Consider the following 26821-nt stretch of genomic DNA (forward strand, 5'->3'; position numbering starts at 1 on the left):
AGGTAGGCCACTTACCCAAAGGCATTCAACCAGTTAGAAAGAACATCAGCACTAGAATTCAGGCTTCCAGACTCCTCATCTCTTTTATACATTGCTTGTTAGGAGTAATTTTACACATGCCCATTCTTTGCTAATTTCTCCTGTTCTTGCCTCTAATGATATGATTGTGGCCTGGCATCAAACACTGATGATGTTTTGCCTTCTTCTCTTACCAGCAGAGGAGATGAGAGATGAGGAAGTCCATACCATCCCTCCTGAGCTACGGATCCTGCTGGACCCTGGCACCCTGCCTGCCCTGGACAACCCACGCATCCGGGGAAGGGGAGGCCAAAATGGAGGTTTCCCCTTTCCCTTCCCCGATATCTCCAGGAGAAGCTGGAAGGAAGGGGGAGAAGATGGGATCCCTCGGCCAAAGGACCCTGTCATCCCCAGCATACAACTGTTTCCTGGTCCCAGAGAGGCCGAAGAGATGCAGGGGAGCATGGATGTTGCCCTGTCAGTCAAATGTGACAATGAAAAGATGACTGTGGCTATAGAAAAAGATTCGTTTCAGGTGGGTGCAGTTTCTTAAAGGAGAGAAGGGAAGGCTGCCTCCCTCCCCATCTTGCCTCAGTCTGTGTTAGTTATTTCCAGCTCTTTCACTTTTGAACTCCAGAGATTTGATACTGTTTTCTCAGTTGGATGGGCTCACTTCCCCTTGGCTGTGATTCTCACCCGGTTCCTGTTGTTCTCAGTGAGGGGGGTTCCAGATCCTTGTGTGTCAATATTTTGCTATTGAATTTCCAAGGCCAACAAACACAATTCTGGGGCTGTTGAGAGATGGTAGGCTGAAAGGAGGTAAGGGGGGAGGGGAAGTGCAGGCCTCCAGCAACTTGGAAGGTCTGGACTTGCAACGTGGAAGACCAGGCAAAATGTGTTAACTGCATGCTGTAGAATGGCCTGTGGGCCCCCCTTTATGTCTTCAGTCGTTGTTGTTTCAGGCCAGAGGCTACTCTGGGATGGAGCTCACCCTGTTGGATCCCACATGCAAGGCCAAGATGAATGGCACCCACTTCGTTCTGGAGTCTCCCCTGAATGGCTGTGGGACTCGGCACCGGCGATCAGCCCCTCATGGTGTGGTTTACTACAACTCCGTGAGTGTTCTCCAGGACAAAGCTTTCCCTTTGCCAGAGCCTTGCTGGGTGTTACCTTAAAATTAGTCTTAAGACTTCTAGGAAAGTGAGGAGGGTCTGATCAAAGCCAAGTGTCAGTTCTCAACAAAATGGGATGTAGTATGACCCTGAACTCTTTTATTTGTTTTGTTGGTGAGTCTGTGGGAGTTGGGAGGCCCTGTTTTCTCCGCTGGAGCATTTGTGGTGATCTTTCCCACCCTTCCTTCCATCTCCTCTTGGCAGAGTTTCACTGGCAAGGTGATTATGACTTTTTCTGGCTAAGCTGCAGGCTCGGATGGCCTGGTCCACATAAGGATAAAATCCAAGCCCTTGGGCTATGAGCGAGCACCTCTATACAACTGAGCTAACCAGAACCGTGGTCTCTCTGACCTCATCTGAGTCTTGTCTAGAAGTAGGAGAACTTCTCCCTCCCTCATGAACAAAAGAACCAAAAGAGAGAAGTCTGAAAAGGTCATTCAAGAAAGTGTTAAATCTCTCTCCATCTCTAAGAAAGACCCTAAATTGAAGAAAATCTTCTATTTTTGAAGTTACCCAGAGAGAGATTCCACAGATTCCCCCAATGATAATCCATTGCAATAGCTACCCTTCTCTTTCCAGACATGATTCTTGTCAGAATCTTGTCAGAACAGGTTCATCTAAATCTGTTCTTATAGAGATGGACACTTAACAGTGAATGTTAAAAGAATTTGAACATGAAATTTCAAAAGGACTTTAAAATGATAATTTTGCAACTTGAGTTGTACTTTTGATGGTAGAAATAGGGCTCAAAGATCCCTGTGTCCAGCTTTGACATGGTGTGTGTGTCTGTACTCAGCACCTACCCCACCTTTGGCTTGGCATGGGGAGACCCCGACTGCTCTGTTTATTCCACTGCCAGTCAACAGATAGGCTCAACCTAGCCAGAGAAGAGACTGGCTCTCTGGTCAGTGTGGCTCATGTGGAGACTGACTGTCCTGTGAGCCAAGGTTATATTGTTCCTCAGACAATCTTAGAATGTTTGAGCTGGAAAGAGCCCTAAGCTGATCTCATTCAACGTCCTCATTTCACAGGTGAGGAAATGGAACTCCAGGGAGTTAAGAGACTTGCTTGGATTTGAGAGACTAGTTAACAGTAGAGCCAGGACTGAATCCAGCTTCCGGACCACTAATCTTCCCCCAACTCTAGGTAGCGGCAGTTACTCTCCTTTTGTTACTGAAATCATTTATTAACCTTTGACTTCTATGATGAACCCTCTTCTGCCAATTCCAACACTAATTTTCTTGCAGTTATCCAGTTTTTCCAGATGTAATGAATGTCATATATTACTGGTATACTTGATTTTGGAATTTTAAACTTTTATCTAAATTAATGCCAATAAGAGGCCATGGTAATCAGTCTGTTAAGTAAAAAAAAAAAAAGTGCCATCTGCCTCAGGAGAGAAAGGTATATTCATTCTTTCTTTTTTTTTTTTTTAATTATGATAGGGTAAGTCATAACCTAACTTGCTTCAGTTGCATCAGTACTTTCTTTTGAGGGCCTGGTAAAGAATAGAGAGGCAGTTTTCCTTCATTCCCTTCCCATCCACCTCTTCAGTGGCTACTTCAACTATTTCTTCCAGTTATAATTGTTTGTAGTAATTTTCAGACTTAATATGTATTTTTGTTTTGCAACATATTAAAAATCTAAGGACGTGGAGTGAAAAATCAAACAAAAAGTATAACTATCCTATATATGCAAAGAAATTAGGAGTTAATTTATGGAGTCCTGGTCCTTGGGTGAATTTTTTCATCTTATCTGGAGCTAACCTAGGAATAATCATTTCAACCAGTGTTAAGATAGGTTGTCATGGTATAAGACATGATGTTCTTTCCTGCATCTATACACCATACAAAAGATATATTGGAGGGCTTCCCTGGTGGCGCAGTGGTTGGGAGTCCGCCTGCCGATGCAGGGGACACGGGTTCGTGCCCCTATCCCGGAAGATCCCACATGCCGCGCAGCGGCTGGGCCCACGAGCCATGGCCGTGGAGCCTGTGTGTCCGGAGCCTGTGCTCCGCAACGGGAGAGGCCACAGCAGTGAGAGGCCCGCGTACAGCAAAAAAAAAAAAAAAAAAAAAAAAAAGATATATTGGGGGACTTCCCTGTGGCACAGTGGTTAAGAATCTGCCTGCCAATACAGGGGACACGGGTTCGAGCCCTGGTCTGGGAAGAGACCACATGCCACGGAACAACTAAGCCCGTGCGCCACAACTACTGAGCCTGTGCTCTAGAGCCCATGAGCCACAATTACTGAGCCTACACGCCACAACTACTGAAGCCCACATGCCTATAGAGCCCTCACTCGCCACAACTAGAGAAAGCCCGCATGCAGCAACGAAGACCCAACGCAGCCAAAAATAAATAAGTAAATTTATTTTTTTAAAAAAAGATCTATTGGGGAGATGGAGGAATGCAGGAGTAAAAGGAGAGAATGGCTCAATAGTAAACATCAGGTCCTTTGCTTCTAACTCAAACCAAACATGATCAAATCTTGACAGATACAAAGTACAGGACTCCTTGGATTAACCAAATCAGTATTTCTTAGAGTTTTCAATATAAAGGTTCCTAAGGAGAACCCCTTCCCACCCCCCACAGTATAGGGGGGCCTATTGACAATCCCATCCAATCCCATTTCAGTGTCTGGTGTTTTCCCACTGTTTGAAATAATTTATATTTTGTCACAGGGGAAAATACGTATTTTACTGTAAATCTTAATTTGAACATGCATTGGGCTTCTTTTTTTCATATCACTGAGGATGAAGTCCTAAAAATACTTGAAGTTGGTTTTTTTTTTTTTAATACTTGAAGTTGTTTTTTTTTTTTACGTCAGATTTTCAGTTTGCCTCAGAATTATTACGTGGGTGTTTGTGTGAGGTAGAACCAAAGGCATGTGATTTGGTGTTTTTATAACTGTGCTTTCCTTGCCTTTTAGATTGTAATACAGGTTCCACCCCCTGGGGATAGTAGTGGCTGGCCAGATGGTTATGAAGATTTGGAGTCAGGTGATAATGGATTTCCGGGAGATACGGATGAAGGAGATACTTCCTTCTTCAGCCGACCTGAAATTGTGGTGGTATGTGTTTATTTGTAGTAGGTAGTTTGTAGAGACCGGTGTCTTTTTGGTCAGCTTTAGTCAGGGACTATTGGAAAATAAAATCAGATGTTAAAGGCTAAAGCTCATAAAGCTACAATCTTCATTTGACTGTGATTTATCTCCATCTGTGTGTGTTTTTTTTTTTCCAGTTTAATTGTAGCCTGCGGCAGGTGGGGAATCCCAGTAGCTTCCAGGACCCACCCAACAGAAATGTCACCTTCAACATGGAGCTGTACAACACTGACCTCTTTCTGGTGCCCTCCCAAGGGGTCTTCTCTGTGGCAGAGAACGGACATGTTTTTGTTGAGGTGAGACCCAAATGTTAGCCTTGGGCTGTTAGGTTAGCGCAGATTCATAGTAGCTCTTGGGCATGAGTGAAAGCAGCTAGGGCAGACCTCTTCCTGCTCTTCCTCACCACTTTGACCAGCTCTTCGTGAGGGCGTGGCTTAGAAAACACTCCCACGTCGATTTCTGACCAAAGCAGGAAATTTCAGGATTCACTATGTTCATTCTAAATGGAGAGAGTAATTTGTAGATGAATGGATAAATGTTTAAAAAAAAATCAGCACTGTGAATTCTAATAAAGCCCTGTCCTTACTTTGTCCTTAGCACTTTTGCTAAGGACAGTTGTTCAGTAGCTGCAGTATCAGAATTAACCAAGGAATATTTCAAACCACCTCAGAGACTATCTTTTAAACTGTGGATACTTTTGAGTGAAATACTATGTGTTACTGTATCTCGTGAAAATTGCTTTTTCTAGGTCATCATCTAAATGTATCTATAAATTCATTAAAACTATTTCCTATATATAACAATAATAACCACACATAACATAAATCTTTGGAATGACTACAAAAATATTAGGTAGTGATGGTAATAATGAAATAACAACAGCTAACATTTATTGCAGATTTATTTTGTGCCAAGCTCAGTTATAAGTATTGCAGTATTTTACTCTTGAAAGCAATTCTGTGAGACAGGACTATTAATATCCCCATTTTGTAGATGAGGCAATTGAGGCACAAACTTGTCTAAGGTCACACAGTTAGTACCTACTAGAGTTCAGAGTCAGAGTTCATGCTCAGACCATCTGGCTCCAGAGTCCACACTGTTATCCACTGGATGTTATCGTTTATCCTAAAAGTACCATTTGAAAGGGGGAGAAAATGTAACCTCTTAGCAGTGCAAATATCCAAGTTCACAGATTGGATTCTAGAGAAGATCAATATCCTCATGGCCCCAGAATGTCTGCTGGACTTACATGGAAGTCGTCCTCTGTTGAGCTGGTTTTGGTGCTGAGCTGCAAGCTGGTGTCCTCCTTCACTGTGGGAGGAGGGAGAAGCTTAAGGGGCCAAAATGGGATACTTCCATATATTAAAAGTGACTTCAGTGCACATATTTCTAGTTAAGAAAGACAAATAACTCACATTTGTACTGATTCTGGGAAGGAGCCCAGTGGCTCTAGACATTTTCCTGGATCGTCTCCTTTTTGATTCCCTGTTCTAAGAGATCTTGTCTTTCGTTGGGTATACCTTCTTTCTCTGCTGGGGAAAGTATACTGCTTTCTACATGCTGTCCCTAATCAGAGCTCTCTCCTAATCCAAGATGCGTTGTTTTCTTCTTGCTTTTCTGGCTGCACAATCCACACGTGTGGTTGGTCAGTGGTTCGCTGTTATGCTATGGGTTTTAGGGATGCTGCTTCATTGCAGTTTGCTCTTTTCCAGATGTGTGCCCGGCTTTGCCAGGCTATGGCGTTGCTGCCTTAAATCTTCCTCATGTATCCTACCCTGGGTGTTTTGGGTTTTCTCCCTCACCCTGCCACCCCCAGTGTTGGCTTGCTTGAAATTCATTTTCTTTTTCATTCTTATTTTCCCATTTATATATCATCTATATTGTTCATAATTAAATTTAATCAAAGACATGGTCAAGTGATGGAAAAAAGTGAATCAAATCTTTTTGCTATACCATTTTAAATATCATTATACATCATAATAATACATTGAAGAGAATCTGGGGAGGGGGAAAATGGTATAAACTGCTTTATTTTAAAGTTGTTTTAAACCACCTGAAATATGAGAGAGAATCTGTAAGTATTTTGCTAAATAGGATAGCAGCCATGCCTAGTCCTTGTTTCCCAGTTTGGACTCCACTGCTAATAATAAAATTTTTATTTGGGGAAAGTAAATAAAACTTACCCAGTCATTGGCTTGGTCTAAAGAACTATTTCCATGTTTCTTCTCGTGGTCATCCTTATCACATCCCCTCCCAGAATCTTCTATTTCCTCTAGATCCTAGTCTCTTCCTTTAATCCAGGACATGATCAGCTTTGCCACCTGGTCTTTGGTCATCCTTGGGTGATAGGTGGTCACATAGTTGGCAGCTTTTCTTTTAGTTCATTTGTCTTGGGAAATTAAAAGAATATATTTCTATATATAACCCCCCAAATTTAAATCTAGACTAATACTATTAATAACAGCTGGCATTTCTTAACTAGAAGGGAACTGTGTTGTGTGCATGTAATTTTGACTTTACAGATCGTCACAATCACTGTATCTAGTCAGTGTTAGTGCCCTCGTTCTGTGGGGGAGAAACCAAGGTTTAGTGCTCACAGCGTGTGAGCAGCAGAGTCCTGCCACTACTCACTTCCGTCCATTTCAGAGAAAAAGACTTGTTGACGATTTTTTTCCTCTCATCGAAACAACTTTTTGGAATACCTTAGACATTCTGCCATTGCATACTTTCTTTGAGATTAGAGAAGAGGTTTGCATTTCTTCTGTCACACATTTTTGCATTGTGGGTTCTGAGTTCATGTTAAAGGCCACTTTTTAAAATAGACTATATGTAATTTGCCATTTTCCCAAGGTTAAATATCTCATTTTTGGAAATACTGTAAAAATAATGAAGTGTGAATATTTTCAGACTACCAAATACTACTTCCTGGAAAGACTTCTTACCAAGCACCCTCCCTGGCCACATCATGGGTGGCTTGAATTGACCCTGTAGCTGTAGTGAAATAGTGAAGAGAAAATAGACGGGCTCAGAAGACCTGGGCTCAAGCCTTGGTTTCACCCAGTGTTTGTTAGATATGATTTTGAACAAGTCAGCTATCCTGTGTGTTCAGTTTTTTCTCCATTTATAAAATGAAGATGAAAATATTTATCTCATAAGACTATTCTCAGGGATTAAGCCTTAAGGTCCAACAAAATGTCATTATCACAGTCATCTTCTTTGTTTAGCGTCTTGCAGTTAACCACATAGGGATCTTTCAAAATAGTGCCGTGGCCTAAAAGCCCCATGCAATGTCAGGGATTTCCCCTGGGTATTTCAGAATGGAAAGTGTGTTTATATCTTCATGCCTTTGAAAGGATTCTGCGGCTACTGACCTATGGTTGAGGACCAACTTTATTTCTAAAGTGTTTAAGTTTATTTTGATCCTGAGTTTAGTCAAGGAATGAGGCAATAGAGGGGAGAGGCAGTTCACACAGTGATCCCTGTGTCACCAAATGGAGGATCCAGTCTGGTTTGAGGAGTTTAGCTGAGTTCAGGATAGTTGAGATTTGAATTGGTAGTTGAGATGAGAATTGAATTCTGTTTACTCTTGGCCAAATGCTACTTCCTGTTTCTAAAGAAAAGAACCTTAACAAGGTTTGGACATAGCCCATACAAATGTTTTGTAAGAGGGAAGTGTAAATGAGTCGGAAACATTTCCAGATTAGATTTCCCTTAAAACACCCTTGGGCTTAAAGAGTGAAGGGAGAGTACTTGGCAAGGTCTGGTTTGGACCTCTGAGAAGCTGGGACACTTCGCCAGGCCTGTGATCGCCACCAGATTGCACCCTCCCCGACATCCAGCCCCAGAGGCCAGCTCTGCCTGCTCACCATGAAGCAGAACTTCAGGCCAATCTATAGCTTTACTGCAATGTTTTAGGCTCAGTCTGACTTGCTGCAGTTTAGAAGTTTGGTCTTCCGTGCCTAGTTGAAATAGATTCTACCTCTGTCCTTTATTTTTTGAGTAATTTTTTTTTCTTTTTTTTGGCGGTACGCGGGCCTCTCACTGTTGTGGCCTCTCCCGTTGCGGAGCACAGGCTCCGGACGCGCAGGCTCAGCGGCCATGGCTCACGGGCCCAGCCGCTCCGTGGCATGTGGGATCTTCCCGGACCGGGGCACGAACCCGTGTCCCCTGCATCGGCAGGCGGACTCTCAACCACTGCGCCACCAGGGAAGCCCCTGAGTAATTTTTTAAAAGAGCTTGCCTTACAGGTGATACACTATTAATGACATTAGGGGCTTTGCCTACTGGTGTTTTGTTTATTTGGGAAAATCCACTTAGGTGCATGATGTACTTTTGTTTTTATTTCCCAGAGGACTTATGGGAGGTTGAAGAGACTTATATATCTTGTATTATAGACTCTTCCAGGCTGGGACTTGAACTAAATAATTCACTGTATCATCTATACCAAGTTTAAAGGAAAACATCTGTTTCTTCAAGTAGTGTGTGTTACTTTTGTAATTAGAAGGAAGACTATAGGGATATGTTAAGAAAGTAAAGCAATGTCTCTCATCAGAAGGGCCACTTTGGTATGTTACCCTTGTGCCTAGAGTGAAAGTGACATGCTAACTTGTTTCTGAATTGATCTTTCTGTTCTGTTGTAGGTGTCCGTTACCAAGGCTGACCAAGAACTGGGATTTGCCATCCAAACATGCTTTATCTCTCCATATTCGAACCCTGATAGGATGTCTGATTATACTATCATTGAGAACATTTGTCCTAAAGATGAATCTGTGAAATTCTACAATCCCAAGAGAGTGCACTTTCCTATCCCGCAAGCTGAGATAGATAAGAAACGATTCAGCTTTGTTTTTAAGCCCATCTTCAACACCTCCCTGCTCTTTCTACAGTGTGAGCTCACATTGTGTACCAAAAAGGAAAAGGACCCCCAGAAGTTACCTAAGGTTAGTGGGCCTTCATCCGTTTGTACTGTTATTTTGACATTTTTAGATGAGGCAGTGACCTACCAGAGAAGTTTAATCACAAGTTACATGAGGTTTTGGGTTAGGGAACTGCCCAGTTGAAGCCATAAAGTTCATGTTAGCAGGGAACTGTGAGTTTTATGGAGTCTTAGAGAATAAATCCTGACAGTATGATTTTTTTTTTTCCATGCGTGCTACTCAGTAGTATCTTACGAATGATAAATCAAGACTGTTTTCCACTGAAGGAGAGGTCTGGCTTTACCTTTGCTATTCAGATAGTATCCAGTGCCAAGAGTACAGAGAGCCGAAGGACAAGTTCAGTGTGAGGATTAATTTTTCCAGGTCCCGCTGAGATTTGTATTGCAGTTGTTTTTTGACCTTCTCTGTGTGAGTTATAAGGTTGACTTGTCTCATGAGGACTTCTAAGGGAAACTAACAAATATTTTAATTTTTCTTGGTTTCTCATCGGTTCGTCATGTTCGCCTCATGTCACTCCCCACATTGAACCAGTACATTCTATTGCCACAACAGAAATCAGAACCCTTTGACCTTGCTGGCGTGGCCAAGGTAGGGGGGATCAGCAAGGGTAATTACTTACCTCATCATTTTGGCCTTGTGCACAAAGGGTATCTTCTGCTTAGTTTTGTTTCTATGATCTGCCATAATTATGTATAATATCATATGTGCATTTATTTTTTAGATATCTCACACAGTGTAAGCTGACTTCTATTCCTTTTATAATCACATATCAATTAATGTCTAAAAGTCTAATAGTCAAGTCATATCATTAATAATGTATTGTATGGATGGAATTTTCTCACCTGATACATAGGTTTTAAGAGATGGGTGTAGAGGGAGAAGGAAAAATTATTATTATTGGATGGATTACCACTGATGTGAATCCTTTGCACTGTTATATTCCCCTGGTCATCCATTTCTCCATAAGACCATAGGAAATTTTATAATACATTTGAAAATATAGCAAATCTGATTTCATAGTCCTCAGGGAGTACATATATATATATATATATATATATATATATATATATAAGGTGATTTAGGCTGTGTTCTTTAGGTTGCCTTTGGAAACATTGGTGCCTTAGCTGTGTGGGCCTTCACTTTCCAGTGGCCATCAAGGTTGGGGTGTAATGGACCATGGTAGAAAACCATGTGGAGCTTCGTGCATGGCTGGGACCCAGAGGATAACTTTTAGGAATTAGGGATCTAGGAGGGGAGGCCTGGCAGTTACCAGGGGTCTTTACTGATGGCTGTGGCTGTTACCTTTCAGTGAGCCTGGCCTGTGGCAGCCCAGCTTCATAGTGTGTTAATCTGTGAAAATTAGTCCTAATATTTCCTTCCAGAACATTCAAAGGAGAGTTCTAAGTCACAGGGGATGACATGGGATGTGACCCTAAGCCTGAAGTCGCTATTTATATCCAAGGCAAGATAGAATGGAAAGAGCATGGAGGACCGAGAAGGAAGGCCTGCTGCTTACCAACAGGACATTAGCAAGTCCCTGACCTCTCAGAACCTGCGTGTCCTCATCTGTACCACTGAAGTAATAGTACCGGCTTCCCTCCTGGGTAGAGGAGCAAATGAGACGGTGGATATGATGGCAGAGGACCATTTATAGAGGTGTTACCACTGTCCCTCTGTTTGCTGCCTGTGGTTAATATTTCCACATTCCTGTGAGTGCTTTCTATGACGATAGACAGAGCCAAAGAATCTTCTAGGAAGAGTTCTCAAAGATCGTTGAGTCCAACCCTGCCCATTGCTGATGAAATTGAGGCCAGAGAGTTCAGTGTCTTGCCCAGGGTCTTGCAGTGAGTTCGTTGTAGAATCATAGACTCTTGCTTAACCAAAGAACTAGTAGGAAAGTAAGAAGGCTTTTCCTAAAATGCAAATCTTTTCAGTAATGATTCCTCTCCACAGAAAATCCATTGTTTCCCTTTACAAGAGGGCTATTGTAAAGGTTTTTCTTGTTTGTTTGTTTGTTTGTTTGTTTGGGGGAGGGGGGGGGAGTTGTCTTATAACATGTATCTGACTTTCATGTTGCCTAGAGCAGCAATGACAGTAAAGCTACAAGTCTTTGCTTTCTTGTGATTGGAAGAACTGGAAGCTACTTAACTTTTCTGGGTACCTTGCTGTATATAGACTTCTAAAATAATTGATATGTTTCTTCTTCCAACAAAAGGGAATGGATGTCATTGACATTAGCATTTTACCCACTGATGGGCATAGATAAAGAACCAAAGTTATTTTAAAGAAAAAGATAATGGAAACAGATACACTAGGCTTGGGCATGCTGGTTCTAAGTTTGGAGCCTTAAAATAGCTAGAAACAGCTGATCTCATGGCCTCCACACCTGGGCACAACTCCCCAGGACTTCATTTTGGAACATTAAAAGCAGATGACCCTGGAAAGCTTCATTTTGTATGAGCCTATACCAGAGTTAAAAAATCAAACATACTCGACAACGTGATTATCTTTTTGGACAACAAATGTAAAATCTGTCACCCTCATAATGCAATACATGAAGTTTCCCACAATCACAAATCACAAACATGAACCATTTATGTGAAGCCAGCTTGGTGAAGGGCCAACATTCGTCATGTAGTTTTTTTTATTTTTCAGACTAAATAACACTAAAAGCTCCAGTTGTTTTGTGGGAAGCCGTCCAGCCGTGTTTGCGTCTTCAAGTGCAGCTGAGAATACACTAGGTCTGCTCTCACATCTCCCAGATTATTTGTGGTTCTTTGAAACCATCCCAATGTCCTGTTTTTCTGGGGTAAACAGCTGTGAGCTGTCTGATAAGGGGCCACAGGTCAGCTGTGCAGGCCCTTTGGAGTGACCTCCCGACTGCTTTGCTCTGCCTCTCTGCAGTGTGTGCTTCCTGATGAAGCCTGCACTTCGCTGGATGCCTCGATGATCTGGGCCATGATGCAGAATAAGAAGACGTTCACCAAGCCCCTCGCTGTGATCCACCATGAAGTACAATTTAAAGGTGTGTTTCAAGGAGGCTCAGTCAGAGAAGAGGGGCCTGAGGGCTGCTCATAAAGAAGCTGCAATACTGTAAATCAAAGTCCACTTGTATTCAGAAGATAAATTAATAGCCAATTAGTAACTTTAGAATAGATTTCTTTGCCCAAGGAGTATTTTATTTAGTTGGTTCTCCTGCTGGCATGCGGTTAGTGATACATTTGCAAATGATTTCCTTATTTATTTATTTATTTTCCCCTTTTTGGCCGTGCTGCACGGCATATGGGATCTTAGTTACCCAACCAGGGATCGAACCCGTGCCCCCTGCAGTGGAAGTGTGGTCTTAACCACTGTACTGCCAGGGAAGTCCCAATGATTTCCTCTTTAAATATTAGATCAAAGTCTAGGTTGCCTCCATCACATCACGATGTCACTCTCCCTTGCGTGCAAATATGCTTCCTTGAGGAAGCATAGGAGAGGGTTAGAGTTCCTGCTGGAATTGCATGTAGTCCATAGCCCATTTTCCCATGACCTACTGGTAAAGGTTGTGCTGGCTGCACGCTATTAGAGTACCTTTTCAGGACCGCAGATGCCTTTGGGGAGGGCACTGTCTATGTGAACACCATCCATCTTAGGTGTCACAGCCGAAAGAAGGCTGAGAACTGTTCAAGTGCATTTTTATAATTTAGTTTTTAGAATCTTATGCACAGCTCTTGGCTTTCCCTGCTAGCTGGCTGTGGCACTTTGGAGCTCTCCCCTTAGGTTCTGGGGTTTCATTTTCTTTATCTGGAAAAGAAGTGGTTTCGACCAGATGACCCCCAGAGGCCCTTTCAGCTGTAACACTCAGCTGTACTGTTTGAAGAAGCAAAACCATTTTTCATTCATTTCCCAGCCCTCCTAAAGTTTGTGTGAAATGTACATATGAGATGTTTATTGGTTCCTCATCAATGTTTTTGTTGTTGTTGTCTGTTTTACGTTATTAGGTTATTAGTTGGTTTTGAGTCGTTTGAAACAGCTATAACGGCCTCAGTCTTTCTAAGTGGATTGCCCAAATAGTTCCTTGTTTAATGGGTCCAAGGGAAAGAAATAAGAATAAATTAACTGTGTTGCAAAGTATATGTGACAATTGGGCGACAGCTGGCTCTGTTTTGTGCTGTGAAAGTGGTTTAACAACAGCAACAGCTACCTGGTACTCCATCTGTTACTCTTACCTATTTTGAGAGAGGTCATTCTGCTGGTAACTGAAGGCAGCAGCTTGCTTTTTCCTGTGCCAGACAATAATTAGGCATCAATATTGCAGCCGTATAACTTCCAGTAATTCATTCATCCATTCTTTTAAGTCTGGTGGTATTTTTCTAAGTAATTCCTCTTTTATTTAAACTTTGTAATTATCCTGAAAGGTCAATGTTTTCTTTACATAAAAGTTCAAGAGTAAAGTTTTACCAAATATCAAAGCAAGTTCATGAGATATGCTAATTGAGAGTAGATTTTAGTGGAGAAGCATGCGGTGAAGGAAGTTTATTGCTTCGGTTTGTTAAACAAATTGAGAAGGTTAGACTGTAGGCTGGCTTCCCAGAGGCTATATGCAAATGCTGTTTCTAACTTTACACTGAATGGGGTAGATTTTCTGGCAGTTTTTAGCTTTATGAGTGACTCCTCTCACCTTTTATGTTTATTTTCCTTTGACTCTAGAAGCATTTCTCCTCAGTGCAGGCCATTGGGGTCTGTGCTTTCCTTCTACCTCTCAGTGAATTGGAATAATCATTTATAAGGGGAGTGTGGCCATTTGCCTGATAACATTGGTCTCTTTGAAAAATAGCAGGATCATGAATGTTCTTCCTGCCAGACAGCCTAATGTGTTACTGTAGTAAGATAACATACTATAGTATCTCTGGAAGTGGGCAGATCTCTTGTTGGGAATAACTTTGGGGGTAAAAATTTCCCAACCAATGGGACGATTTACTGTCTTTTTACTATGTGGGTGCTCTTTGGAGACTGGGCCAAAGTTCTAGCTCTCCCTGGCCATTTGGTCCATCTTACTTCTCAACACTTGGGTTTTCTGGGGCAGCAGATAGAGGTTTTCAACTTCACAGCCAGCCACAGGGCTGCTCTGTGGCTACCACTGCCAGTATCATGGACACATTTCAGGTGGTGTTTCTTCCTTCTGTGGACAGGGAGAATAGGCCATCAAGACTAAATAAATAATTCTGGGTCCCTCCTCTGGGGCACTGTTTTTAATGGGACTTTCCTGAACCTTGCAGCACATCTTTGCTACCTTTGATCTCTCAGTCCCTTGGGAACCAACATTGGATTAGAATTCTTTTGCTTCTTAAATTTTCAATAATAGATGATAATGGTAGTGGCAGTGATGGAGATGGAGATGATGATAATGATGATCTAACATTTATTGAGCATTTACTTAGTTCAAGACTCTGTGCTATATGCTTTATGTGGATAATAGTATATGATCCACATAGCCCCTCTGTGACGCAAGTATAGTATAGAGCAAGGATGGCCAAGGCATATAAATAAATGGTGGGTCTGGGATTCAAATCAAGGAACTTTGATTGCAGAGCCTGTGCTCTTAAACCCTATGCCTTGTCCTAGGGGGAGGTTGATTCTAGTTTTTAATAAAAACTGCAAGCAGGGCTTCCCTGGTGGTGCAGTGGTTGAGAGTCTGCCTGCCGATGCAGGGGACACGGGTTCGTGCCCCGGTCCGGGAAGATCCCACATGCTGCGGAGCGGCTAGGCCCGTGAGCCATGGCCGCTGGGCCTGCGCGTCTGGAACCTGTGCTCCACAATGGGAGAGGCCACGACAGTGAGAGGCCCGCGTACCGCAAAAAAAAAACAAAAAAAAAACCTGCAAGCAACATAGGCATCTATCTCTTCATACCCGTCTTCCTGGCCCCTTCCCCTGTTCATGCCGCATCACACTGGTATGCAAGTTAGCACCCAAGTACTCTAATAATTATGAAATGAAAAGAAGTTGAAGAATTTACACTATTTATACTATGTGTAAGATGGATAACTAATGAGAACCTACTGTATAGTACAGAGAACTCTACTCAGTGCTCTGTGGTGACCTAAATGAGAAGGAAATCCAAAAAAGAGGGGATATATGTATACGTATAGCTGATTCACTTTGCTGTACAGTATAAACTAGCACAATATTGTAAAGCAACTATACTTCAGTAAAAATTTTTAAAAAAGAAATGGGTTTGAAGGAAGAGGAGAAATGCAATAATTTGAGAAAATTTGTTTTCCAGCAATATATTTTATTACTTATTTTAAGTTTTCATTTTCATTTTTATTGATTTTTAATTATAAAATTAATACCTATTCATTCTAACAGTTGATGCAATATTAAATGTATAATAAAATAGGTAATAACTAGTCCTTAACCCACACCTGGTTAATGAAAGTTAACAGTTTTTGTATCCTGTGTATATCTTTCCATCCCTTTCTCTATGCTCATATAACCGTATACAAATAAATAGAATCTTTTCATTTTCAGGAAAAAAAAAGAATTTAAGGAAAAAAGTCTGTTCCCCCAAAGGGTTAAGATGTTGGGAAACATGTAAACTGTTTAAGAGAGTATTAAAGTTTAGGACAAGTTCTGTGACTTTGAATTGTAACTCACAAAAAAGCCCAGGAAACGTGAATAGTTTATGCAGATTATGGTTTATGGCAAAACAATTAAAATAGTTGAGGTGGTGCCATCCTACCGTATTTTCTGAAATATTTTGAAGTATAGGCAGGTTAGTGCCGTTTGCTTTGGATGCTGTGACCACCTTTTACAGCATTTGAGAACACTTGGGCTTACATAATAAAAATGATTACACCACGTCAGTGATGATTTTATTTTTTAATCGTGAAAGGGAAAAGTAATCATCTGAAATTTAGGGCATATATATATATAAAAAATGGGGGGCACAAAAGAACATCCCCAAATTTGCCATTATTTATATACAATTCATATGTAATTCTTAGCAAGTTAAGTGTTTAAAATACTGAATTTTCTCCATATTTCTACCACATAACTTTTTTTTTTTAAACATCTTTGTTGGAGTATAATTGCTTTACAGTGGTGTGTTAGTTTCTGCTTTATAACAAAGTGAATCAGTTATACATATACATATGTCCCCATATCTCTTCCCTCTTGCGTCTCCCTCCCTCCCACCCTCCCTATCCCACCCCTCTAGGTGGTCACAAAGCACCGACCTGATCTCCCTGTGCTGTGCGGCTGCTTCCCACTAGCTATCTATTTTACACATAACTTTTTAAAGATTAAAATGTGTTCAGGACAGTACCTGGCATATCATGGGCACTCAGTAAATGTTAATTTCCTTTCCTTCCTCTTAACATCTCAGCCAAACTAGGGTTTTTGTGGGGGATTAGAGGGGAGTGGAAGGGAAAGTTGTGAACGTCAGTTGGAAATTAATCCAAAAGAGGCGTTACTTTTTGGAACACATTTGATTTTTCCAGAACAAAAATAGTCTAAAGCACCAGCCAGGTTTTGTCCTCAGGCTGAGGTAGAGATGAGGGGAAGCTGAGTAGAAAGATGGTATGAATGTTTAATTAACAGACCAAGACATTCAGTCTCTATCCCGTAAGCAAGAGATATCATAGGGTTTTTTTTCATTCAATGTGCTTCACATTTTGAAAACTTTTTACTTTAGAAAAGTTCAAATATAAACAGAAACAGAGGTAATAGTAGAATGAACTCCCATAAACCCTTCAATTGGTTTCAACAATTACCAATTCATAGCCAATTTTGTTTTATCACTTCCTGTCCCTGGATTGTTTTGAAGGAAACCCAGACATTTCATTTTATTCACAAATATTCCAGTATGCACCTTTAAAAGTTGAGACCCATCAAAGATCTCAAGTAGAGAACCGATGGTCAGATCATTTAGGAAGACTACTCTGAAAGCAGCATGGAAGTTGAGTTGCTAGGGTATGTATGCAATAATAAGATATATATGATATTTATGGTTATTTATAATGGAAATGTTTATTGAGGACCTACTACATGCTTGGCGTATAGTAAACAAATTTTCCTATCTTTGAATGAAGGCTTTACAGTCTAATGCACTACTGATGTTTTGGGCTGGGTAACTCTTTGCTGTGGGCGTTATCCTGCGAATTGTAGGATGTTGAGGAGCATCCCTGGCCTCTACCTACTAGATGTCCTTAGCAAACCCTTCCACCAGCAGTTGTGACAACCCAAAATGTGTCTAGACATTTCCAAATGTCCCCTGAGGAGCCAAGTAGGCAAAAATCACCCCCAGTTGAGAACCACTGATCTAGTAGAAGGATGCAGATAAGTGAATAGGCAATTGCAGTGATATTGAAAGAACCCAGAGCAGAGATTAATTTGTTAAGAGTGCAATAAAGTTAGTAAAAAGTATATCTTCAATGGCCTGCACAAGCTTCTTTGTCTCCCCATCCTTCCTTCTGTGCCAAATACTAATAGATGTGGGTGCCTGTTAGACACCTCATTTCCCTGTGGGCCTGCCTGGTCCTGCCATGTTTAGGAGAACTGAATTGAAAGCCTGAGGCCAGAAGCTGTGGTCAGTTACTCATGCATAAGCCCAGAAATATCCCTTTTATGAAAACCATGCCTAACAGTCTGAGGAGGGAAATTTTGGTTCTGGGGCAGACCAAAGTTTGCTCAGAGTATATGAAAAGATTTAATTCTGAATGTTGATTATAGTTTGTTCTGTCTGTAAAGAAATCTTTACTGTTAAAATTCTCTTTACAGTAATAGCTAGGATTCCTTTCTTGCAATCGTACCCTTAAACCAAAAGTAAATATTGTCCTGTCCACTCTTTTCCTTTCAGCATGCCAAATCGATCATAGGGTTCCGGTGGAGATCAAACTATTTTAGTTAATCTCAGGGGTTATTGGGAATTTTGGAACCAAACTGTTAGAGGATCAAATCCTTTAACCTTGTATCTGCAGCTTGTGCTTATTATTGTTTATGCACAGAAAGCATGGAGGAACTTCGCCTCTGGGGAAATGAGCAACAACTGTTTCTGATTAGCTCTATGAGGAGGCCCCTATTTGGGGTGGGGTAAGAGGATTAGGTCATAACGTAAAGCCATTAAGAATTTTAAAACAATGTCATCTCTCACACAGGCCTTACTATAAAACCTACATTCTCACATCTGATGTTTCCTTAGGGGAGCATCATTATTTGAAACCTCTTGGGGATTTTGAGTGACAGAGTTTAACTATGGGTGGTTGATTGAATGGAACTCTTCCCAGAAGTGTGTATATTTCTCGCATGATGAACGCTATAGAGACCTTTAAATGCCTTTGGACTTAGTTCAGCGTATCAAACCACTACTTCTTGAAGAATTTTGTGGTTAGATACCCCTACTTCATAGGACTCTTGAGAGTTTAAAATGAGAAAATGTAAGTGAAGGTTTTTTGTCAATTGTAGAACACTATACAAATGTACAAATGTAAGGCATCACTGTTGTTACTTTATTGCTGCCAATAAGGCTGGTGGAGCCAAACTCCCAGGAGACAGTCTTTTATGTGCATTGTGTAGTTGGTGTGTGTTCTGCACACTGAGATAGATTTTCTTAAAAACACACAATTATTTTAATTTTCTTAGTAATTTTATTTAAGTATAACTTTCGCATATATCCTGATCCCAGGGCCACTATGCTGCACAACTCCAGGGGGCATCGTTCAGTTGTAGTGGCTTTGATTCATCCCATAACATTACTTCCCTTAGAGCTGGACCATGATACCCCATGCTGCAAGAATGTGATCAACCAGCTAAGATGGTTAATCCCGAGACTTTACAATCCTATCTAGCTTTTTTTATTTTTATAAACATCAACTCAAATGCTGCTTGTTTTGGTCAATTTTTCACGTTTTTTTTTTTTTTTTTTTTTGCTTCCCTATGGATTCCAACACAAGGTGTGTGTTCCTTTATTGAATGAAAATGGAGATAAAGAGAGGCACTAAACACATCACTTTTAAACTCTCAAGAACAGGGGCAGAGTCTGTGTGAGGACTTAACACATTTTTTCTATAAAGGGCCAAAGGGTGAATATTTTCAGGTTATGGCTTATGGAGTCCCTGCCTCAACAATATATAAATGAATGAGCCTCGTTATGTTCAAATAAAACTTTATTTATGGAAGAGATTTGACTTTCATATAATTTTCACATCATAAAATATTATTTTCATTTTTTTCAATGACTTAAAAATATAAAATTCATCTTTAGTTCACTTAAACAAAAATAGAGTGGTTGGCTGTTATATGCTACCCCCTGGTCTATGATATTCTCACTGTTGAGAATAGCATGTCACTATGCACAAGTACCTTCTTTTTTTTTTTGCTGTATGCGGGCCTCTCACTGCTGTGGCCTCTCCCGTTGCGGAGCACAGGCTCCGGATGCGCAGGCTCAGCGGCCATGGCTCATGGGCCCAGCCGCTCCACAGCATGTGGGATCTTCCCGGACCAGGGCACGAACCCGTGTCCCCTGCATCAGCAGGCGGACTCTCAATCACTGTGCCACCAGGGAAGCCCACAAGTGCCTTCTTAATCAGTGCTTCCCCAGCTAAGGACAGAGCAACCCTCACCAGTCATTTAGCTTACAGGGCAGAATCTGGAATCCTTGGTCAGCCCCTACCCTGATGCTTTCCAGCTCTGACCTTGGGCTGGTCACATGATAACAGTCTCAGGCTGCTCATGGGTAAAATAGTGATAAGAATTCTTTTTCTGCCTCCCTTACGGGGCTGGTTGAAACCTCAAATGAGATTAGGCTGTCTAGCACTTTCTGAACGCAAAGGCATTGTATAGAAATGTCAAAGCATATAAGCATTTTCTTATAGTCTTTTTCCAAATTTCCTCTATTGCCTTTATTTTCAAAAAGTGCATCAACATTCTAACCATCCTCCACCAAGCATTTCTGGTAAGGCCGTTCTATGGTAGGCTGAGCCCTGAGGATATACAGATGAATAAGATCTAGACGCTGCCCTGGGGGTAAAAAAAATTGAGAGAATTCCAATGTGATGTGGCACATTTATAACAGAAGAGGGAGGGAATGGGCAAAGGTGGGAGAGACTTGCCATGCTGGGATGGGCACGGACTATGAGATAATCAGAGAAGACCTCCCTGTGAAAATGCCAGAAAGCAGGTCTGGGAGAGGGGGAGTACTTGAGGGGATGGCTTGCAACTTGTGATGACATGGAGCCACATGGAGAATTGGGGGAACTTCACTACAAGGAGCCCAGCACAGGTGAGGAGCTCATGAGGAAAGGAGGCTGGAGAGAGGTGGATAGAGGGAGGCAGACCTCTCTGTGCTGTGCTAGAGAGTTTGGATTTTTTTCCCCATAAACGAAGGGAAGTCATTGAGTGTTTTAATCAGGGCAATAGCATAATCAGCTCTGAGCTCTGGAAAAGTCACTCTGGGGGCACATATGGGGGGAGAAACATTTGGGGTGGGAACAGTAGTGGTGACAAGGAGACCAGTTAGAAAAGCCCTGTAATAATGCAGATGCGTGATGAGGAACTGAACTATAGGATGACTGATAGTATTAGGATGGTAGAATGAAGATGCCTTTACACCCCTTGTGTACATTAAAAGACTTTTTTTTTTTTTTTTTTTTTGCGGTACGCGGGCCTCTCACTGTTGTGGCCTCTCCCGTTGTGGAGCACAGGCTCCGGATGCGCAGGCTCAGCGGCCATGGCTCATGGGCCCAGCCGCTCCACGGCATGTGGGATCTTCCCGGACCGGGGCACGAACCCGTGTCCCCTACATCGGCAGGCAGACTCTCAACCACTGTGCCACCAGGGAAGCCCTAAAAGACTTTTTTGAAAGTCGAATAATACTGAATACACTGGGGAAACACAGGATTTAAAGATATTGGATCCTTTTTTAAATAAAAAGAAAGGTACACACACACACACACACACACACACACACACGAATTATCAGACTCAGATTCCTTGAAGGTGTTTGCCTTCAATTTTTCTTCAAATTGGAGAAACTGTACAATTGATCATTAACAAAGTACAGTGTTTAAAATTTCTGAGTAATCCATGTTATAGTCTTGATATCTAAAGAGGATAATTGACAAAGCTTTTACAAAGGAAGTCTTTATTAACAAATAGAAGTGTCAGCCTCTGCTGAGATTTCGATGACCTTTCGCTTAGAACTTGGTTTCTCTGTAGAACGCATCATGATTTATGTTTTTGTTTCAGAAACAGGTCCAAGCATTAAGAAACCGATTCCAGTTTCTCCACGTAAGTCTTTATGCAACTGTTTCGAAATAAAGCCTCCTGGGCTTTTATAAGAATGAGTTGGTTATGGAACATTTGCCAAACTTTGAGTTTTGATAAGAAGACTTCTGCTCTCATTCTCCCTCACCCCATTTTTCTCGTACTTTCTTTTTTCCCTTCCCCTGTCATTCCTTCATTCTCCTTTCTTTTTTCCTCTCTACCTTTGCCATTTTAAAATAAGAATTTGTTAACCCATTGGTGTGTATCACCTTAATGCGAATGTAGTAACTTTCCTAGTTTTAGAGAAGTTCATCTTCTGCCTACTTATATCAATTGTGATCTGAAAGCATTAACATACAGCTATGGGAGGGGTTTGCTCTATGTATCATCAACAGTGTCTACCTGCTCAGAGAAGTAGTGATAAAGGAACTAGCTGCTATACCATTAAGACAATCACTAGTCCAAGGGGTGTTGAGAAGGCTTGTAAGACAAAAAGGGAGAGAGACCCAACTGCTGCAAAATGGTGCATTGGAAATTATCTGGGCCAATTTCATTGCTTTATACAGAAGAAAACTCTGACCCAGAAGTATTTAAGTGACTTGCCCATGGTTATAATTGTCACTGAGGCAGGACAAGAGCCTGGGCTTTCTGGGTGTGCACCCAGAGCTCTTCTAGATAATGTTGCCTTGTGAGGAGAGTCTATACTTTTTTCCTCTTTAAGACTTTCCAGGTTAGCCTCCATGGCTGACCCCGTCACATACATGTAAAAATAAGTCTGGAGAGTTCCTTTATGCTAAGTACTTTATAAACCATTCTATTAAGTGTATTATTTTAACAATATCATGGAACAGTATCATGAACCCAGAAAGAGATGCATATGGACACGTCCTCTGGTACTCACCTAGTCTGATTCTCATAAATGACACCTCCATCTTTAGAATTTTAGAATATTTTCATTAAAAACTTTTACTCATGCCCCACTTTTGCATCTGTAGGCATGAAAAGACAAGTCATCTTTTTTTTTTTTTTTTGCGGTACGCGGGCCTCTCACTGTTGTGGCCTCTCCCGTTGCGGAGCGCAGGCTCAGGACGCGCAGGCTCAGCGGCCATGGCTCACGGGCCCAGCCGCTCCGCGGCATATGGCATCTTCCCGGACCGGGGCACGAACCCGTGTCCCCTGCATCGGCAGGCGGACTCTCAACCATCTGCGCCACCAGGGAAGCCCAAGACAAGTCATCTTTTAATATCTGTCTTACGGACTAAATTAGGTTGATGGCGGCTTGGTTCGTCTTAACCTCCATAGCGTTCTTCCCACTTCTTACTCCTCCTAGGGGATCCCCAGCCCCTTTGCAAACTCCTTTTGTTTACCCCCTGCCTTCAGCAAGTGAGGTAGTGCTGTCCCATTTTTTAGAAGTTAAATGAACACCATAGAGCACATGGCTAGAAGAGTAGCGACCAGGACTTGGGAATTTGGATCCTTCAGAATCTTCTCTACCACATTATACTTTTCCTGAGCCCTTTCAAATGCTGGGGCTGCTCAAGGGTCACCTTTGTCTACACCTGTGTCTTCTACACTGAAGTTGTTGAATTTACATAGGGATCAGCTGGAGTCACTTCTGACTGGAGAGGAGCATAGAAACAGTATTGAAATAACGGAGAGATGCTGTACCTTCAATTTATAGTAAAAAAAAAAAAAAGAGAGAGACTTTAGAAATTTTATTCCACCAAAAACCTCTCTCCCTTGGAAACTGATTTTTACTTTTTGTAAGTGATTCAAAGAAGGTAGTTCTCTTAAATGAAAGGAAATGTTCTATTTCTGTGGCCTAGAGTTAATTTCAAATATAAAAATCTTTGCCAAATGGAGGAACAATTGGTTCTATTTATATGTTTTGCTGACCATAAAATTGACATCACTCCCCACTGAGGAGTATTTCCGTTCACCTCATAGAAAGATCATGGTTGGCAAAGTGTTAAAAAGTAGGTTGTGTTAAATGACACAATAGGTGATTGTTGAGATGGAGGGTTTAATGTGAGGAGGTCAGTGAAATTTTATAATCCATAGGAATAGTTTATCCTTATTGTATGTTTTCTCCTTCTCACCACCTTTCTTCCTGTTATCTTTCATACTTTTAAATGTTCATGAAGGTATGTTTATAAAGTGTTTGGAGTGTGTTTTTTATGTAGTGTCTTCTTGTTTTTTTGTAGTGTCTCAGTGTTCAGTGAATAAGAAGCCATGAGTCAGATTTTGATAGAAGTTCACCTTATTTTCCCAAGCATCTTAACCTTTGACTTTTCAAGCCACTTTACCATTCAAATAGTAGGTCCTCAGATTGAGACAATGAACCATAGACCTAAGGTTTTACAGAGTTGACAAATCTGATTTTTTTAGTAAGTTTGTTGCTCAAAATAAGTTGCAAACTGAGGGTATCTTGGAAATCTGAAAATTTCATTATTCTCTTGAGAAAATATTTGCAAGGTACACATACAGTGTATTTTGTTGGAATCTGCTTTTTTTTTTTTTTTTTTGCGGTACGTGGGCCTCTCACTGTTGTGGCCTGTTCCGTTGCGGAGCACAGACTCCGAACGTGCAAGCTCAGCAGCCATGGCTCACGGGCCCAGCCGCTCCGCGGCATGTGGGATCCTCCCGGACTGGAGCGCGAACCCGTGTCTCCTGCATCGGCAGGCGGACTCTCAACCACTGCGCCACCAGGGAAACCCTGGAATCTGCTTTTTATCCTCAGATTTTATTAGCTGGTGCTCAGCCTTTCTGCCAATACTTGTGAAACAATATAAAATTGCAGCATGTGATGCAGTCACTCAAAGTATGCATTTGTTTCTCTTCATTATAGCGATATTCCATGGTCTGGACACCCTAACCGTGATGGGCATTGCGTTCGCAGCATTTGTGATTGGAGCACTGCTGACAGGGGCCTTGTGGTACATCTATTCTCACACAGGTTAGTGTGACTGTTGCATATCAGTTGGTTCACATTCCATGTGCCTGGCACACTATAGACACAGTGTTTCATTGCATGGATGAATGGATGAAATAATGAATGAGAGAGAAAGTTCATTCCCACCATTTTCACATTTACATATTGGCATGAATTGGGTTTTGCAAAAATATAATTTGCTTTAAGCAAATCTCTAAATTCCTTTTAGAAAAGGAATGTTTAAACTATTTATGTTAATTACATTTGAGATGTTGCTGAACTTAGCTGCTAATAAAGCTATTTTGTGGTTAGGGTTTAATTAAAGAAAGATAATGCAGACAAACTGGAAACATAAAACATTCCCCCGAAGCTAAAAACTTCAGAATAAATATATAAATGGGCAGGAAGTAAAAAAGGAAGCCAAGGTGCTGAGCACTGTCCACCAGAGGCCCTAATCAATGGCATAAACCAGAATTTCTCGACCTTTTTTAAATCCATATCCTGTCTTCTTTGATAAACATAGAATTCTCATGTCTTGCTTGAAAATTATTTAAATTTTCAAAATATATTTTCATGAATTGTAAACAGATAAAAATGGTGAAACAAAGCAGTTTGTTTTCAAGTTATGCTCTTCCACCCCTAAAAATTCTCATGTGCCTTTCTTCCTGCCCCTTACCCCCAGTCCCAAGGTTGAAATATTCTGGCCTGAATAGAGAACCTGTTCTGACTCCAAGACAGAATGCAGGCCAGGCTCGGAGAGTCTGTCGTGCAAGGGGAAGGAACAAATGGACTGCCCTTCTATTGCTTCTTTCTTAGGTGCCTTGCGAATATGGAAAGGAAAGACATGCATTTTGAGGTGTGTCTAGGAAGCTAGTTGGTATTGTCTGTTTATAGATGCTTGTTTACACTGTGAAGCTAGGTAAGCTGCTGGATTGATCATTCAGGTAAGACAGGCACAGACTTTCTGTTTTGAATTTCATTAATTCTCCATTGAACCAACACATGCCACGATCTTTGGCCTTACCTTGGGCCATCCAACTAGCCAGGCTGAAACGATGACTGCTTTATAGGGAAGAGAAGCACAGAAGGGCGTTTTGAGAAGTCATATCTTAATCTTCATCAGAATCTTCCCTTCAAATACTGCATTCTCTGACTGACTTACTTTAAATTATGGCAGAAGGAGAAGAATGAACCCTATGGTGCCTAGCATGGGAAAGTCACCCAGTCCAAAACAAAAGTTTAGGAGTTTAATAGTAGGCTTTGAGTCCACAGATTCCTCATCAGCAACCTTTGAGTGAAGACAGTTACCCTTAGACAGCACAGGTTTGAACTGTGAGGGTTCACTTATACGCGGATATTTTTCAATAATAAATACTACAGCACTAAACCGTCCACGGTTGGTTGAATCCACGGATGTAGAGGAACTGCGGATGCGGAGGGCTGACTATAAGTTACATACAGATTAACCTCCACGTTGTTCAAGGGTCAAGTGTATATTTCACGTGAGAGAAAGAAAATAAGTCTCTTAAGCGTAAGGCTCTGAGGATATATGAACATCTGTGAATCAGTTTAGGAATGTTCTTCACGAACAGCGTATACAAGCACTGGAAGGCACAGCGTTTAGCAGAGGAGCATCTTAGAATTAATAATTTTGTCACAGGAGTACTGACACATTCACATCTCAGACTCACAGTTCTTTGCAACTTTTCCCAATCTCCTGCATGGCTGTAAGGTTCTAGGGCTGTTGGGCAGCTTATGCTGTATATATTAGGAATGAACTTGAAAGTACGCCGAGAAGACTCTGTAGCCCTGAGAATTTCTATGGGGTAGTCACCCACAGACACTTACCACGTACCTGCTGAGCCATGACTGGCCTTGATCATAGAGCTACACCCCCAAACCCCAAAAGCAAATCTCAGGCCAGTAGGGCCAGGAAGCCAGGTAAAGGCAGAAGAGGGCAACCAGATGGCACTCACTATGGGAACAGATCCCACTGAACTCCCTCTAGTAATCCAGAATCTTGTCCATGGCCATGCTTACAACCGGGAAAAAGCAAAGCCTGGTTCTGTGGCACGTATTGCTGCTTGTTAAATTCTAAGGTGTGTTGTTACTGTTCCCTTCTCCCCCAAACCAGAGACTTAAGGAGGAGTTTTTAAGTTTTGTTAATATAGAAGTAGATTTGTAAGTAGATTAAAAAAACAAAAACAAACACAAAGGCCTTCCTGTGATGATTTCCAGCAAAATAAATTATGCTGATTTGGAAGCTGACACGTTTATAGACACTGTCATTTGGGCTCTAAACCTGTTAGCATCACATATGATACAGCTTCAAATGACTTTTTAAAAATTAATTAATTAATTAATTTAGGCTGTGCCAAGTCTTAGTTGCAGCACGTGGGATCTTTTTAG

General features: G+C 41.4%; 1 protein-coding gene across 7 annotated transcripts in view; it reads left to right on the forward strand.

Annotated features, from left to right (window-relative positions):
• Positions 1-26821, forward strand: part of TGFBR3 (transforming growth factor beta receptor 3) — a 200822-nt gene that overhangs the window by 162292 nt on the left and 11709 nt on the right. The window contains exons 9-17 of one of the 7 annotated variants that reach the window (XM_081226552.1): positions 216-553; positions 981-1133; positions 4123-4263; positions 4434-4592; positions 8937-9236; positions 9786-9821; positions 12138-12258; positions 21469-21504; positions 24329-24436. In XM_081226552.1, coding sequence (XP_081082678.1) covers positions 216-553; positions 981-1133; positions 4123-4263; positions 4434-4592; positions 8937-9236; positions 9786-9821; positions 12138-12258; positions 21469-21504; positions 24329-24436 — 1392 coding nt within the window. Of the gene's footprint in view, positions 1-215; positions 554-980; positions 1134-4122; positions 4264-4433; positions 4593-8936; positions 9237-9785; positions 9822-12137; positions 12259-21462; positions 21505-24328; positions 24437-26821 lie in introns of all 7 variants that reach the window. The other 6 variants (XM_081226551.1, XM_081226550.1, XM_081226555.1 and 3 more) reach the window with 6 other exon arrangements.

Source organism: Mesoplodon bidens (assembly GCF_964165515.1).
Source record: "Mesoplodon bidens genome assembly, chromosome: 2".
In the NCBI taxonomy this organism is placed as follows: Eukaryota; Metazoa; Chordata; class Mammalia; order Artiodactyla; family Ziphiidae; genus Mesoplodon; species Mesoplodon bidens.